Below are 16,677 nucleotides of genomic sequence, written 5' to 3'. Positions count from 1 at the left end.
AGAAATGGAGAGAAGGCTTAGTCTTTGCTGAGTGCCTCTTCATGGGTGATACATAGCAGCCATCACTGCAATGCAGCTAGCATCCAGTTCATATTATGATGCCGATGCCACGCGATTTATCACTCAAATATCAGCTTTAATATATTTTGGAAATTCAAACGTTTTTCTCCAAATATCAGCTCTGCCAAAAACACATTGCCATCTCAAATACACACTTTAGGCATACATATATTAATTCAACCAAGAAAAAGCTTTTAATGTAGTAGTCTGGGCTGCACAATGAAGAGCTGTTTCCATGGAGCTGGAGAGGTGCCCGGAGCTCGCACGCCACTCATAGAGAACTAAACCAGTGTAATAAAGAATGAATCACAACATATTGAGTCTGCAAGGGAGACTGCACACTGACACAATTGTTCAATGTATTGGAAAGTACAGTAATTCAGTAAATACTCATTTGGCCACAACAACACAATCCGTATGACCTTTGGGTGGAGGAGAAAGAAAAACTATCTGAAACAAAACCTGACAGTTTCACACTAGTAATAAAGTTACATTAAAGGAGAAGAGAGGTGAGAAAGAGAAGCACAATTAGTATCAGCAATAATGAGTTTTGCAAGAATGGAAAGTGACAAAATGTTTCCTCTCTGATTGACACGTCTGTTTATCAATTCAGATTCATCAGTAGATTGAGGAACTATTTCTTTCTGGCATTGACATATAAAATACCTGTATAATCTGCCACGTCATACAAATGTTTAACACTCCTTGGCATCACCTCTATCTCCTCAATGACATAACAAGCATCATCAAGGGCTTTCCTCACAAAATCCTCTGTGATGCATAGGTTTGGAAACTTGAAGTCCTCCACCATGAAATATGTGAGTTCCAGGCCTGCTATGATGATGAGATGGCCTCCTTCTTTCAACAGCGATGAGACGTTTCCGAGAGCACAGCAGAACCCCTCTTTGTCGAGCACGTGACTCTCCAAAAAATGTTTCAAAAAGAGACAGTCAGCCTGAGGAAGGACGACGGGGCACAAAGGGTTACTTTTCCTGACATCATATTTGAGAACTAGCTTCATTTTACTTTGTAACACGTTCTGCTTCTCCTGCCATGCTTCCCTGAAATAAAGATATGTGCACAGTTAATGCCAGGTAAGTGGTTATTCTCGCCTCCCAATGTACCTTAAATAATGACATTTCCTCTGACTATGTCTCCTATTTGTCTTATGCAATGCACCCTAAACCTCAATGTTCCTGATGACGATACATAAGTGCAAAATAAATGGATAGAAAATGTAAATGTAATTACACCACACACACACATATGTACATATGTATTTAGAAATATATATTTTTGTAGACAAATCAAAGATTAAGTCTAGCTATAGTTAGATGATGAAATGAGAAAAGAATTAATGTTTAAAAAAAATAAAAACCACTGAAATGCACCATATCTTGCACCGCCATCCCAGACTGCTTACAACCTCTCAATGCACGTCACTCATGATAATTGAAATGATCATTTGGATGAAACCACTGATTAAATCTTCTAATGATTGTGACAGTGTAGTTTACACTTTGTGGACTTTTCTATTACAATAAAGTCATATAGGACACTTTTAGCCACGTGCTGGACACATAGCATATCTTTAAAGCACCCATATGGGGTGGATGTTACCCTCTTTGAATTGGTATTCAGCCACATTGCCCACAAAATGCCTCAATACAGGCCCATCATTCACCTACCATTCAAAGGACCGTCTCTGTTCAACTCCAAGACAACATCAATGCAATGATCTTCTGCGCGATTGCCAATCTGGCTTCATGTCACCCAATGCCTTCTTGACCATCGATGAAGATGACCCCTGCCTCCTGATATTGCTGGACCGCTCATCTGCCTTTTATCCACTCTATTGAGCCTCAAATGGGATTCACCAATAAAGCACCAATAAAGCACATCACTGATTCTCCTCTTCCCTTTCCAAATAACATTAGTTTGTTCACAGGGCCACATCTAGGTCACAAAAGGTCCCTATCATCTGCGGAGTCCCCTAGGGCTCCGTACTGTCATTTTTATACCTAAACCTGGAGATTCTTGGTGCTCCACTCTTAGAGCATCACGATTCATCAATATAACAATGACACTCAACTGTACTTGAAAGTCTCCTCAGCCTCAGACAACCACCCCATAAACACTGCTCGAACATCATCTAGACCTGGAAGTCCAGTGCATGCCTGAAGCTCAATCCAACCAAGGGAGAAGTCTTGTTATTTGGCAAGAACATTAAACAAGCTGCAGTAAAAACATGAACCAATAGCATCAACCTTAAAGGAATGTCAACCATTTCTTCCAGAAAGGATCTTCAGAACTGTTGTTTAAGCATGAACTCTTCCGAATCGATGGCGGTATTGCCCTGCTCCATGGCCTTCCACTGTCAACATAGGCACTCCTTAGGCGTATCCTAAATGTGGCATCATGTCTCATCCAGATCCTGATGAAACATGATCACATCATCCCTTTCCTGATAAAACTCTATAGGTTCCCTTGCTGGCCCACACCGTCTTCAATTCAAGCTGCATCATTTACAAATGTATCACAAGCAGTAAACAGCACAACTGCTTATCTTGCAGAGAAACTCTTCATCTCTGGTGGATCTCAGCACACCCATAGTCTCGACACAATTAGACTGTGGATTAAGAAGTGTAAAAATAAAAAGCAGGCCATCTCCATCCATGCACCCAGGATCTGGAACAAGAGCCCGTGGTTGCGCATACCCATGAAGGCTACCTCAACATTTCCAGGTGTGACCTGAGCTCCACATCCTTCAAGAGAGTGCTCTCCAAGTCATTACCTAGCAAACAATCCACAGGCATGGCAGATCTAACATCCACCTTGAGAAAACCTGAGAACCATCCCAAAGGGAAGCAAAACCATCCTTTAGAGGCTTTCACAGTTGTCTGCTACTACAACAAGGTGAGAACATCAGATGACACCTGAAAGTACTAATTCTGGTTCCTGTGTCTCTCAAGGCCTCCACCATTTGCTCATTGATGGTGACCCACTACCTATATGTGGAAGTATTGGCTGGCATGTGGGCCTTAGGTACTATCTCTTTATCACGCAGGGTCACTGACGTAATCTCAGCCCCCTCACTGACTGGGGCCATCTCCTCCCCAAGTGCTACACTGGCCATCCCCTGGGGCTGTGCCCTGTTAGACCACTTAGCATCTCCCTTGACGTGCGCATACTGGTAGCTCACGTAGCACTTAGGCACAAATTAACCAGTATTTTTGTGATCAATACCTTTCTTTTAGTGGCTAGACTTGTACTATTTTGGGGGTCTTGTGAGGATTCCTTTTTGTTTTTAAACCCTTCCTCCTTTTTGTGGTGGGAAACCTGACCACCGCTTTGGGAGTTCCCCCCAGATTCCTTCTTGGACACCCTGATACTGATCCAGATGCCCACCTCTTTCAGCAAGCTTCCTGGGATCAGTCAACTTGCTATCCACCAGGTGCTGGAGCAGCTCTAACACAAATATTGAGCATGGGCTCCCTCAGAATCAGGTTGTACAGTGAATCATAATCATTACCTTTGCTGCCCCTCACCCAGATATTCAGTGCCTTACAGGACCAATCCAAGAAATCCACCCAAGAGTGGTTTAGACTTTTGTGGCTGCCCTTGACTCTCCCATGGAATTTCTCAGGGGTCAGCCCAAACGATGCATTCTTGGTCTGGTCTTCTACCATTAGTGTGAGTAGTGTGTTCCACCCCACTGTAGGCATGTGATTCAACCGCCACACACTGCCACTACTCCTCTAGGATCTCGGGTACCCTCAGAGCTTCCTTATATGTGGGAAGGTGTTAGTCAATGTCAATCCCCACCACATAATTGGGCACCAGGTCTTTGGGCATGCAGACCTTTTTGTCACCTTCTGATATTGCAGGTAAGATACCACCATTGCTGCTGGATTCTGAGCTCTGTCAAGCTTTGATTTCCAGCTTTTTTTCAGGCTTCTCTCATAAGAATCTTCCTCCTCAGAGTTCTCAGGCTGGGATTGCATCCTAGTGACTTGCTCATAGCTTTGATGCCCTCTTTCCTTGCAGAGTTTCTACGGCTCAGCCCTGCCAAGGTTATCCACTTCCATAGTAAGAGACAAAAGGGAAGGGAACTTTAGAAAAAAAATTAAAACATCCATTCAGATACTAGAGAGAACTTAAAAAGACTCAAAGTGGTCTAATATTATTTATTACCGGTGATCACCAATGTGAGAAATTGGGTTACTGGTTAAGAGGGTGAGGCCCTACTCAAGATAAAACCACAATCCTTGTCAGTGTGAGGTCAGAAGCAAACCCCAATTTAACCTGTGCTTAACCCTCTGGTAGCTTGGCCCAGAGCAGTCCGGCTTAAGTTGGAGGCAAAGTGTAAGGCATATATGCAGCAATTTAAACAGCAATAAAGTGAAAACACAATACAAGAAAAAATCCCACACCAATATAGTAAAATAGAGTACATTCTAATAAATAATTTAAGAACAAAATGACAAAGATCTAATGAAAATAGTACCAATACAGTAGTAACTCTGGATATCTGGTGACACTATACCTAGATAGCCCCACAAGTTTAGGCTGACCCCAATGAAGCAAGGACCAGCTACAGGGAGGCAGTTAGGTCCGCTGAGCAGGAGTAACTTATATCTTGGTTGTAAAGAGTTGTGGAGTTCCAAGTACAGGGCGCTTTGTGCAGCTGAGGTGATGTGACGTGCTGGTCGAAGATGCATTACGCCGCGTCAGTTCTGAGGAGCTTGCGCTGTTGTCAAGGAGGCAGTCGATGAGGGGGCTTGCGATGTGAGGGCCTGCATCAGAGATGCATCATACAGCGGCAGTCTCAATAAGGCTCTGGGGCTTGCGATGCTGAGCCCTGCATCATTGTCAAAGCTGCTGTCGATCTGATGCAAGGGTCTGAATCTGTAACCCGTCACGCAGTGGCGGCTCTAATAAGGCTGCACAGGCAATGCAAAGTCATTGCGCCAGGAAAGTCCACACAGCAGAGGCAATGCTTCAGTTCTGCTTCGGGCTGTGCCACATAGCAGAAGAGGTGACTTGGTTCTGCTGGGTTCACAAATGGGTTGGCACAGGAGCTTCAGGCCCACTTCCAAGGATCCAGGACTAGGGTGGCATCACTTGGTAGGGTCGGACTCACAGAGTCCAGGTGCTGGGTTCAATGTTGTGGGAAATCTGTTATGTCCCTGAGGCTTCTGATCAGGGGGACTGCCAACTAGCCCTAAAAGTCACTCTTGGGTCCTGGGTTTCGAAATGCCGGACCAGTCATTCTCACTGCACAGCGGGGCATCAGTCTTTCAGAGCAGTAGTTAAGCAGAGTGACAGTCCTTTTAGCGGAACAGAATCACTTATCCTGGCACAATCCACAGGTCCAGAAGTTTATTGAAGAGTTGGTGTCTGAGGTCTATTTTTTATAGCTACCAGAGGTTTCCACGCCCATGAGAGGTTAATCCTGCCCTGCCCCCAGATTGTCTGGGGCCACAATAGACTAGTGTCAGGCCCTTTGTATGAGTGCCCAGGCAGGGCCTGTGTGATCTGCAAGTATGTTGGTGACAGAGCCTCCCCTTTCTTAACTAAGAGTGGCCTATCCTGCCAACTCTTAGCTTCCCTTTGTCTCACTATATGGGCACAATATACAAAGACTAACAGCCAACTATAGTTAGTCATGTGACCCAGGACACAGGCAGCAGACACCAAATGGTTAGGACAAGATAATGGCATCTTCCTAAAAGTTATATTTTCAGATTTGTGATAAGAAATCAGACTTTAGCATTAGGGAGGGTTTTTAAGTACAATTTTTTAAAATCCAAACTTCACCTGTCTACCTGCTCCCAATTGGATGTTACAACCTATTGAATGAAATATGATAACTCTAATTTTATCCTATGGGAGAGGTAGGCCTTGCAGTGATGAAAAATGTATTTGGGAGTTTTTCACCACCAGGACATGTGAAAGATAAATGTACAAGTTCAACTTTTTACATACAATGCACCAAAATCAAAGTATAATTATTTCAGTTAATAGAATCCATAATATAATACACAGAATGACCAATAAAAAATTACAAATCCACTAGGTGAGGACAAGAACTTCTTCCTGGCATTGGAATATGTCATTTTAAACAACTTTCTATCTAAAATACGGAGGCTAAAAATGATATAAAGATGCAGATATCAGCCTATTGGTGTGTGAATTAAAATCAGCTCCAGTTGGCAGCATTGTCGATTTGTTTAAAATAATGTCTTTTCCTGCCTTTTTCCTGGATAAAGTGCGGACATGTCCGTACAAATCATGTAGAGTCAATAAAGTTGTTGGTTTGTTTAAAATGACACAGAGCTCCTCCTTTTCCTGCTGTTTCCAAATTTTATTACAGACATGTTCATGCAGAGTCTCTTAAAATGCAAGAGGACTTTAAATTAAGACTCATATAATTATTAAATTAAGACTCATCTGATTATTAAATTAAGACTCTTCTAATTAGAGTTTAATCAGGAGAAGTGTGGCTCAATGGTTAGAGCAGCAGACCTTGATGCACAGGTCTGGCCCGGGACCAGGGTTTAACCCGCCTCGGCGGGTCTTGGGCTCAAAAATTCCACGAACCTGATAATTCTCGCCTCAGTGCCTGCTCTAATCATGGGTCCCACTCTGCAACTCTGGGCAATAGCTTGCTTAATCTCGACAACGGCCCCCACAACGCTAAGGGAAAGCCAGGATGGGTTCCACAGCGGTATTCGTACAAGCGCCTTGAGACCCTTGCGGGTGAGTATTGCGCTATACAAATATCAATTTACTTTAATCACATTTCTTCAAACTCTCTTAAAGTAGCTCTGCCTGCCTCCTGTTGTAAACAATATTGTTATAAATAGATTTTTATGATCCAATTACAAGATACTTCGATAAACGCAGAAATCAAGTTAAATGGTTGACAATCACTGATCCACTTTGAGCAAGAGTGTCATCAATGCTGGTATTATTTGAGGGGTTTCCCCTTTCATCCAAACATTAAGGCATGCCGACATGTTCTAATGCCAGACAGAGTAAAGATTATTTTCAGTAATCTCTCGCGTTCAGTCAGTAGAATGGGACAGATCGATAACAGGTGAGTCAGGATTTCTTCATGTAAATGGCACAGGCATCACTTAGAGTCCTGTTCTTTGGGTTGGCGTTATGGGGTCTATTCTAATGTTTGACATAAGCCAAATCGCAGATGACAAACCTCTTTTTTTATAATAAAGTGTTAAGTGATGTTGTTAAGTATGTCTGTGGACAAAGTTGCTTGTAAGAATCAATAATTGGCAGATCCCAAAACTCTTCGGCGTTTAGGTTTTGTAATGCAGTGTCAAAGGCCTGGACCCATTTATTTAAGTTTGATTGAGTACCAATTTGGATTTCTTTACACAACAGGGCGCACAATGTGCCTTCACCAGAGCGCCTTAGTAGTGACATATGTTTAATGGAAGAGCCTTTTTGTTATTTAAGCCAAATTCTAATTGAATCTGCGAAGGTGACGTAATCTGGGGAAGATGGAACAGAAGCCGGAAAACCTTACTTTGAGCGGAGTTTAGAAACACCCTGAACTTTCCTGGGAAGGCGACTGCACCATAGCAAAGCGTTGCAATAAACTTGGCTTTAATGGCTGTAAGTGCTGGCAGAAAGTTTGGGCTTTGGGATTAGGGAAGCAATTCTTGGTTTCAATGAATTCAAATGGGGTTGGTGCGTTAGCTCATCTGGTAGCCGGACGTCAAGAAATGTATCTGATGAACCTCAAAGAATTGACCACCCACCCAGCGACCAACTCCGCTTCTTATTTATGTTTCTGCAAAAAAACACAACTTGAGTTATTGTAATTTAGGTGCTTAAATCCACCAAAAATAATTGGTGCCAAGACCCAGCAGCTTCTGGCCTCTTTCTATTGAGAGTTTATCTGTCAAGCCATTGTTTTGACCACGTTTTACCGGGCCCAGTTATCAGAATATAAGAGCTGGATTGGACGCAATAAATTTGGGGAAATATTGCAGTCGATCAGCTTTTTCCACAATAGATCTTGATTAACTTGAATCCACAAAGCATGTATCTCAAAGTTATTATTTGACACACATTTGTCCAGGAGCATTGTGAGTGCTACCAGGTAATCTATGTGCTAGATTTTGGTCTAAAACCTGTCTGGTCGAATGGGATTAGATTTTTTCTTTCAGATCATTCTTCTCGGTCAGCCAGTATGAGGCCTGCAAATATTTTAGAACCTGTTTCCATAGGGGCGATCATGCAAGAGCTATCTGGAGAACCTTTCTTATCTATTGGCTGCAAGATGGATCCATGCCAAGAATCAGGGATTGGTTCCGCAGCTTGACAAAAATCAAACAGGGTGCGGAAGCGACTGCTCCAGAACGCCTGATCTTCTTTGGCTGTGGCCCCAGGGAGATGATTTGTTCCAGGTGCAACATTGTCTCTACTTTTCCCAATCCTTTTTGAATGTCACTTTGTGTAAAAGTTAGAGGAATTTCACATCGAATATTAGTAATGTTTGGTATGTGCGTATCTTGTGTGTCTGTTAAAGTGGTATAGCTGGTGCTGCCTGCCCCTATCACATACTTCAGAAGAGAGAAGGTCTCTGCCCGAGCCAACTCATACAATGCACCCCACCCTCTTAGCTGGGATGACCTCATTGGTTTAAGCCTGGCAAGAGGTGTATCTCGCCAAGTAGAATGGAAGCTTAGAACTGGCTGCAGTGGTAAGCATAACTCATGGTTCAAAGAGCTGCTTAAGTGGGTGGCACAATCAGGGTGCAGGCCTACTAGTAGCATTAAATGGACATGCCCTGGGTACATGAGGTGCCACTCTACTAGGGAATTATAAGTACATTAAATGTGCCAATTGGGTATAAGCCAATACCACCATGTTTTAAGGAGAGACAACAAGCACTTTAGCACGGGTTGGTAGTGGAAAAATGTTCAGAGTCCTACGGCCACAAAATGAGATCATCAGAAACCGGAGAGGTGAAAGCAAAAGGTTTGTGAGAAGACCACACTAAGGCCCGGAGGTCTAACATCTAGCAAATGTGATGTAATTATGTTCAGCTGTTTTTTCACTTCCCACTGCAAAATTACATGGAAAAAATACTTTAAGCAACACCCCCTTTTCTCAGCCCCCGCTTGACCTATTACCCCAACACTTTCAATCCGGAGCTGAGGTTAATTTCTTAAGACACTTTTGTGAAGATTTATAAAATTACAAATGCTCTTCATAGGGAAATTCTGACCTAGCTCAAACTACACAGCGGAAATGGCCACTGTGTTGTGTTAATCACGATGACACATTTGTCACCAGGATTGTTTGGTCTTGCTGATGCTTTCATTTCTGCAAGTTCTGCATTTGTTTTCAGTTGCCTTCGGCCTGTTGCTGTTAATATTCCAGCACCGGTAAAGTTGTGATTGGGAATAGAGGACTTGCTATTCCATAACAAAGACACATATATGCTGTGTGATCCATGTTGAGAAACTCAAATATAGGCCTGATATTTACAGGTTGAACTATAGCACATAGAAATAGCCTGAGTGTGTTAGGTTGCTAAGAACTCATAAACCATATTGAAAATGTCCTTGCTGTTTTAATTAATCATGACGTGCTTAGTTGCATTCATTTTTGCATTCTTATTTTATGCACTGAGTTACAATTTTCAAAGAAACATTTTAAAATTCATATAACATTTCGTTGTGTATTTTGAGTGTGTTTTTCATTAACAAAAGAGTTCCCCTTGTCCCTGAAACCATTTAGTGGGACTAACCGTAAGCAGGAAACACTTGCTGAGCAGTATTGCTTGGTGGTTTTGTATGGGTTGCAGTGCAAATGTCTTTCCACCAGCAGATTAGAAACCTGATTACTGTAGCTCAGAGGAGGCCTCAGATCCCATCAGTAGCACTGAGGGCATGGCAAGTAACAGAGCTCCAAGTAACCTGTTTTTGTGACTTATTGGTTCAGCTTTACTAACGCAATTCAATGCTTGGTGGAACTCTGCCCTATCCAATAATCACCCAGGAGCCAGACAGGAAGTTCAGCTTCTCTTACAGACCCTACTCCCTGTTTAACTTCAATATTATTATCCTTTGTAAATTGATTTCCAGCTGATTGGTATGATTCTGTTAAGTCTTCATTCACCTGAATTCCAGGATGTTCAACTTGAGCGATGAGACAAATGTTCTCTATGCCCCCAAAAATCTATGCCTGTATATATATATAACACAGTCTGACAAGAACAGATCTCCGGGGGAAGGGGGAAAATGGGACAAAATAAAAAAAAAAGAACAAAAGAAAACACTTTGCTAGTTTTCAGCTCTGGGCTGGTACGACTGTTTCTCCACTTGAGACTCTTGCATAGACTCTGTACACTGCTGTTCTTCAGAGGTTAGACATCTATATATAAAATAAATAACATTAATCTGACTAGCTTTGAGGCCTTCATTTCACCACTGCTTTCCTTATAATGAATACATCAAAATACCTTCAACGTAATCTTGTTCCTCAATCAACAATAATGATATCTTTCTCTTAAGCAGATGATTGATGTCTGAATTATGTTTTCGTAATTCTTCTGCGGGAATAAAATAGCATTGATCACCAGCGTGTAATATCACCAAGAAACTCTTATTCAATATGTTATGTCGCACACTTACTAATAATTGGCACGTATGTTTCTTGTAAACATCAACAGAAAAACATTAATTTATCAAAGTCTGCATTGAGACAAATGTTGTAATGAGTCTTTGCCTTTCTTCCTTTAAAAGTCTTTTTCTCCTTTGCCTTTTAGCAGAAGTCACTGTTCTTTTGGAAGGGGAAACGCTTCTCAAATGCAGAAACCGAAGATAAGTAAACTTAAAAGCAAAATAACAAATACCTATTTTATCCTGTACGCGCTTCCTTTACGAGCCCCAGAATTGCCTTACTTGAATGTTTTTCTCTTTTTTGTTGTAGGTCGGACTGTTTTTGCAGCCGGAGCCAGAATGGTCTTAGGTTTGGGTGGGCGCTGCCTATGCAAAAAAACAATTGGAAGTAGGCACATGTCAACTGCTATGTTTTCTGTATAAGCTCAGCCCAATGTTATTTCCGCAGTTGTAGCACATAACACAAGTCCTCAGAATTAAATATAAAAAGTACATGTACCCCTTCAGGAAACTAAAGGATATACAATAGAAAGGAATATTCAATAAACCGATTCAGCCACAGATCAATGTACAGTGTGAGGATGAGCCATGTTTATGGTACAAACACTAACAGGTTCCCACACTTATTCTCCCAACCCAGACACCATTTACCTTTGGCAGATAAACTTTGTAACCTCATAGGGGGGTGCCTTCGATCATCCCAGAAGAAAGCAATCATTTTAATGGAGAAGAGGTATTTGATGTGCTCAATTGGACCTGGCTTTGCAAGGTTCTTAGTAGAATGAACATTTTCCTGTCAATCTCTGGCACCTGCACAATCAGTCAACACCCACATTTTTATTTCATAGGGAAACAAGTCAGCCTTGCTAATTTTCTTTGGGTGTTGATCTGTTATAAATACTCTAAAGAATGAGACATGAACTGTTGGGCAACCACATTGCCAACAAGACTACTCTAATTGCACTCTTAGCAGGGGGCATTTTGTTCACTCACAGTGGTGAGAGCATTCGAGTTGGTGCCTAATATCCTATGCAGAGTTGAAGGGAGTATTGCATATATTGGAATATATGTGCATTGGAATTCGTTTTGTATAAAGGCCTCCATCTTATGAGTCGTCGAACATGGTGGCTTGCTAACGTCCACCCTTGCCTGTCTTCGAGTTTCTCTGAAAACTGGTTCATCTGTTATCTATGTCTGACTCATGTGCACTTTAAGGCAGACATTTTAACTGACGTCCAGGGTTGAGCACGTCTGAGCCCTCGCACACTGCCTGAGGTTGGTGAGGGATGAGCACGTTTGAGCCCTCGCACAGTGCCTGGGGTTGGTGAGAATTGAGCATGTCTGAGCCCTCGCACACTGCCTGGGGTTGGTGAGAATTGAGCATGTCTGAGCCCTCGCACACTGCCTGGGGTTGGTGAGGGTTGAGCACGTCTGAGCCCTCACACAGTGCTTGGGGTTGGTGAGGGTTGAGCACGTCTGAGCCCTCGCACAGTGCTTGGGGTTGGTGAGGGTTGAGCACGTCTGAGCCCTCGCACAGTGCTTGGGGTTGGTGAGGGTTGAGCACGTCTGAGCCCTCGCACACTGCCTGGGGTTGGTAAGGGTTGAGCACGGCTGAGCCCTCGCACACTGACTGGGGTTGGTGAGGGTTGAGCACGTCTGAGCCCTCGCACACTGCCTGGGGTTGGTGAGGGTTGAGCACGTCTGAGCTTTCGCACACTGCCTGGGGTTGGTGAGGGTTGAGCACGTCGGAGCCCTCGCACACTGCCTGGGGTTGGTGAGGGTTGAGCACGGCTGAGCCCTCGCACACTGACTGGGGTTGGTGAGGGTTGAGCACGTCTGAGCCCTCGCACACTGCCTGGGGTTGGTGAGGGTTGAGCACGTCTGAGCTTTCGCACACTGCCTGGGGTTGGTGAGGGTTGAGCACGTCTGAGCCCTCGCACAGTGCTTGGGGTTTGTGAGGGTTGAGCACGTCTGAGCCCTCGCACACTGCCTGGGGTTAGTGAGGGTTGGGCACATCTGAGCCCTCGCACAGTGCTTAGGGTTGGTGAGGGTTGAGCACGTCTGAGCGCTTGCACAGTGCTTGGGGTTGGTGAGGGTTGAGCATGTCTGAGCCCTCACACAGTGCTTGGGGTTGGTGAGGGTTGAGCACGTCTGCCCCCTCGCACACTGCCTGGGGTTGGTGAGGGTTGAGCATGTCAGAGCCCTCGCACACTGCCTGGGGTTGGTGAGGATTTCCCTGATGAAGAGCATGCCATCAATGCTCGAAATGCATTGGATATGTGGAAAATAACCATGCCCGATTTATAAATTGATTTTTCTGAGTTTGAAGAAAAACATGGAATTTACTTTATAAAATGAACATTAAACAAACGTTGAAAAAAATGAAATGAACACTGAATGGAAGTAGTTTTCTTTCACGAAAGAAACAACGTGAATGTGTGTGCCAACCAAGGGATGGGACTAGAGTTTCTCTAGCCTCACACTTTTGCTCATAGTTTCGACGTCGCAGGACACTCGACGCCTCCTTGTTGTGCACCACCAAACTGTATATCAAGATTAACCCGCTGATTAACTCATAAGCAGTGCATCTATCCAAAACAACTAATGACAACCTGCTACATAACATTTTTCATAGATTTGTAACTCTTTATGCCATGAGGAAGCATTTTGTTATTGAATTTCGGCCTTGGATGCTCATGGATTAAGGAGACTTAATTTGCCAATTGGAGCTGTTTTTCAAACCCCTCATTCTCATAAAGGAAGCTAGTTGTAGGAAATATGAACTCTATCCTTTTCATCGAGGTAAAATGCATTTAATCAATATAAGGTGTCTGAGGAACCACGGGGCATATTAGCAACAAATAGCGATATTTCTCGCTAAATGCGCTTAGCGCATTTTTTCTTATCGCTGCCTATCACCGGATATTATCGCAGAGATAACGTGCTATTAGCAACGTTTATCTGTAATGTGATAAAATTTCCGGCGATAGCGGCTCAATGTGCGCATATCGCTGGAAATCCAGCGATATTCAGGCATTAACGCTAATGGGGGCTTAACCTGATTACCCACCTCCCATTGGATAAACAGGTTAAGTCATGGTCTGAGCAGGTGTTAGGTTCTGGTGATAATCGCGCTTAGCGTGACTTTTTTAATCGCACTGCCTGCCTTGCTAATAGACGATAGCTGTGTTAGCGACTGCTTTCAGTCGCTAACAGGTTGGGTACGCCCACTTTGCATGTCCTTAGCGATAAATATCACTGACATTCAAAGTGGGCCCCAAACAGGTCACTATCGCTTAAAAGCTGTCGCTAACTGCTGTTAGCGACAGCTTGCTAATATGTTGATAAATTTATCGCCGCTTTAGCGGGAAAAAGTCCCACTAAAGCGGCGATAGTGCCCTTGCTAATATGCCCCTACGTACTTTAAATAGACATAACCAGTGTCTCTAGGTTGAGCAAGAGGAATGCTCATATTCTGCACAACAAAAGTTCCTGTAGCCTCACCCCTCCTGATGGTACCAGCACACAGACGAGCAGGGCCACATCACTGGGATAAGATCAGAGCAGCTCTCTTTGCTCCTGCTCAAGACTAGAAGAGCCCATACTGGCTGCTCTGACCACCACACATGCAGTCTACGGACAAGACAGCCGGGGAGCCAATCCCAGCCTGGACCAAACTGGCTGACGCAATGTTCTGACAAGTTCCAACTTGTGCGAAAAAACAGTCAATGCAAGAACAGCACTACCAAACCACACCAGTAATAGCAATGCCCATTACAAATGTCAACACAATAAGGTTGCATTATGCAGTGGACAACACGTTCACAGCAATCACCCGAACGTTCAAGTTGGTGCAAACAGTACAATGCATATCAAATTACAACTCTCCCTATTGGCAAAAGAGACCTTTGGTTTCTTCCTTACCAACTACATAACCTTGTACCAATGCAAGTCAACTGGACCATGAAAGGCCCCCTCATTCTGCAAAAACAAATGTCTATCAGTGTAGGCTTGAAAAGGACGCAATGCTCTCGCTGAGGAAGCCACTTGCCAGCTCTGCGAATGTAAAGGCATGAACGGCATCTGAAAAGGTGTGGCCCCTACATCCACACTCTTATTCTGTCCATATAGTAAATAAATACTTGAGACTAGTATCAATAGTAGTTGCTCTATGTCAACACTGAAACGTCGCTGCCTACTAACAGTAGAGGGAGAACTGAAACAATTTTGAAAATGCAGCTCTATCAATGACTGGCCTACCTTTATCCCCTCCTTTGACAGAGCTCACTGTACCGAACGTGTCATCACAAGGCCTAGCACTGGGACAAGCTGAACAGCTGTGATGAGTAAAGGCCAGTGCGCATCTGTAAATGGCTCTTGTTTGCGACCACCTCTGACGCTACTACCAATGTTTGGAACCAATGGTTCCCTTTGCTTACGTTTTAAGTAAGGAAACGGACCATGACTGCACAACAGTCTTGAAGCTGCAGACAGACATGTTAGTCAGGCGCTATAGACAGTGTGCGCCGAGCGTCCCGGAGAAGGAGACGGTCACGGCAGACTGTCTTGCCACTGTCGGAGGAGGGACTCAACCACCCAGAGGCCCTGCGGGCCTTGCAGAAAGACATTCAACCACCAAGAGGAGCTTTTACCAGAGAAGGGACACACCCAAGAACCTGAAGAAACAACGATATGACCAGCCAGTCCATAAAAGCGAAGATGGAAAAAACTCTGAGCAGGAAAAGCGAAGAACCCTGCAAAGGCCTCTGTGATCACAGCAGAAGGATGGATACCACCATAACTAACTCCTACTACTGACTGCGAGTGCACCCAAAACCCAACACAGGAATGCCACAGGCAGCGAAGACAACGACTTAGCGAAAAGAAAGCCTAGAAGGAGAAGCAGGAGTGAGCAAAATCCACAAAGGCTCTATCCCTAGCCTCCCTGAGCAGGTGTCTAGACACCGTCGGCACCAGCCGCTTTCCAAAGCTTATCAACTGTGCCAAGAATCACCAATGACTTCCACATATGGAAAACATCGGAACTAGCAACTCCCATACTCACTAGGATATGACGTCACACCAACCGCAGATGCATCAAGGAATAATCCGTGGGCAAACTGTGGATGACTGGCAAACACATTTTACCCGACTGGCAGCACCATCCTGCCTTTCCTATACAGGTACACTCTACTAACCCCATCTGTATCTTGATGCTGTCTCCAGCATGTCTTGACCCTAACCCATCTTGTCCCCAGTGTACCACAAATGGCTAGGCAGTGGTTCCCTCGTGATCTTGCAGCAGCCTATATGCAACCCCAACATGGCTCATATGCGGTCCCATTAGTGGTGAGTCCAAGGAACCTCCACCTGCAAGAGATTAACTCGGCACCACTCCACTGAAGGACACCGAGTCAGGGGTGGCCCGCAGGAATACCTCAGTAGCTCACCAACAAGGTTCTAAGGCGCTCTAAGACGGTCTGCAGAGACTCAAGCAACACAACAAAAGCAACCTTTACAATGGTCTCCAGTTTGGTCCTTTCACCATCAATCTGGTCCGAGGCCGAGCACAAAGGGATTGCTAAAATCTAAGGGGCCTAATAACAAGAAATAGCGATATTTATCGCTAAACGTGGTTAGTGACTTTTTTTTTATCGCTGGATATTTTAAACATGCTATTAGCAACGTTTTTCTCCATTGTGCTAAAATATCCAGCGATAGCAGCGAAATGCAAGAATATCGCTGCAAATTCAGCGATATTCTCGCATTAACGCCAATGGGGGCCTAATCTGATAATCCACCCCCCATTGACCATACAGGTAAGTCAACTTTTTAGCAGGCATTAGTTTACAGCGATAATCGCGCTTAGCGCAATATTTGCTTTGCTAATAGGCGATAGCTGTGTTAGCGAATGCTTTCAGTCGCTAACAGTTTGGGTACGCCCACTTTGGATGTC

The 16,677-nt window shown here is 44.0% G+C and overlaps 1 protein-coding gene across 1 annotated transcript in view; it reads right to left on the bottom strand.

Moving 5' to 3' along the window:
- Positions 1 to 258: 258 nt before the first annotated feature.
- LOC144752131 (indolethylamine N-methyltransferase-like) overlaps positions 259 to 16,677 on the bottom strand; it is a 46,041-nt gene continuing 29,622 nt past the window's right edge. Inside the window, exon 3 of the mRNA XM_078640076.1 lies at positions 259 to 1,121. Coding sequence (XP_078496202.1) covers positions 695 to 1,121 — 427 coding nt within the window. The 3' untranslated portion in view covers positions 259 to 694. The remainder of the gene's footprint in view (positions 1,122 to 16,677) is intronic.

The sequence above is a fragment of the Lissotriton helveticus genome, chromosome 4_2, assembly GCF_964261635.1.
Source record: "Lissotriton helveticus chromosome 4_2, aLisHel1.1, whole genome shotgun sequence".
Taxonomy (NCBI): Eukaryota; Metazoa; Chordata; class Amphibia; order Caudata; family Salamandridae; genus Lissotriton; species Lissotriton helveticus.
Note: the sequence above shows the minus strand (reverse complement) of the source record. Positions and strands in the feature narration are given on the sequence as shown.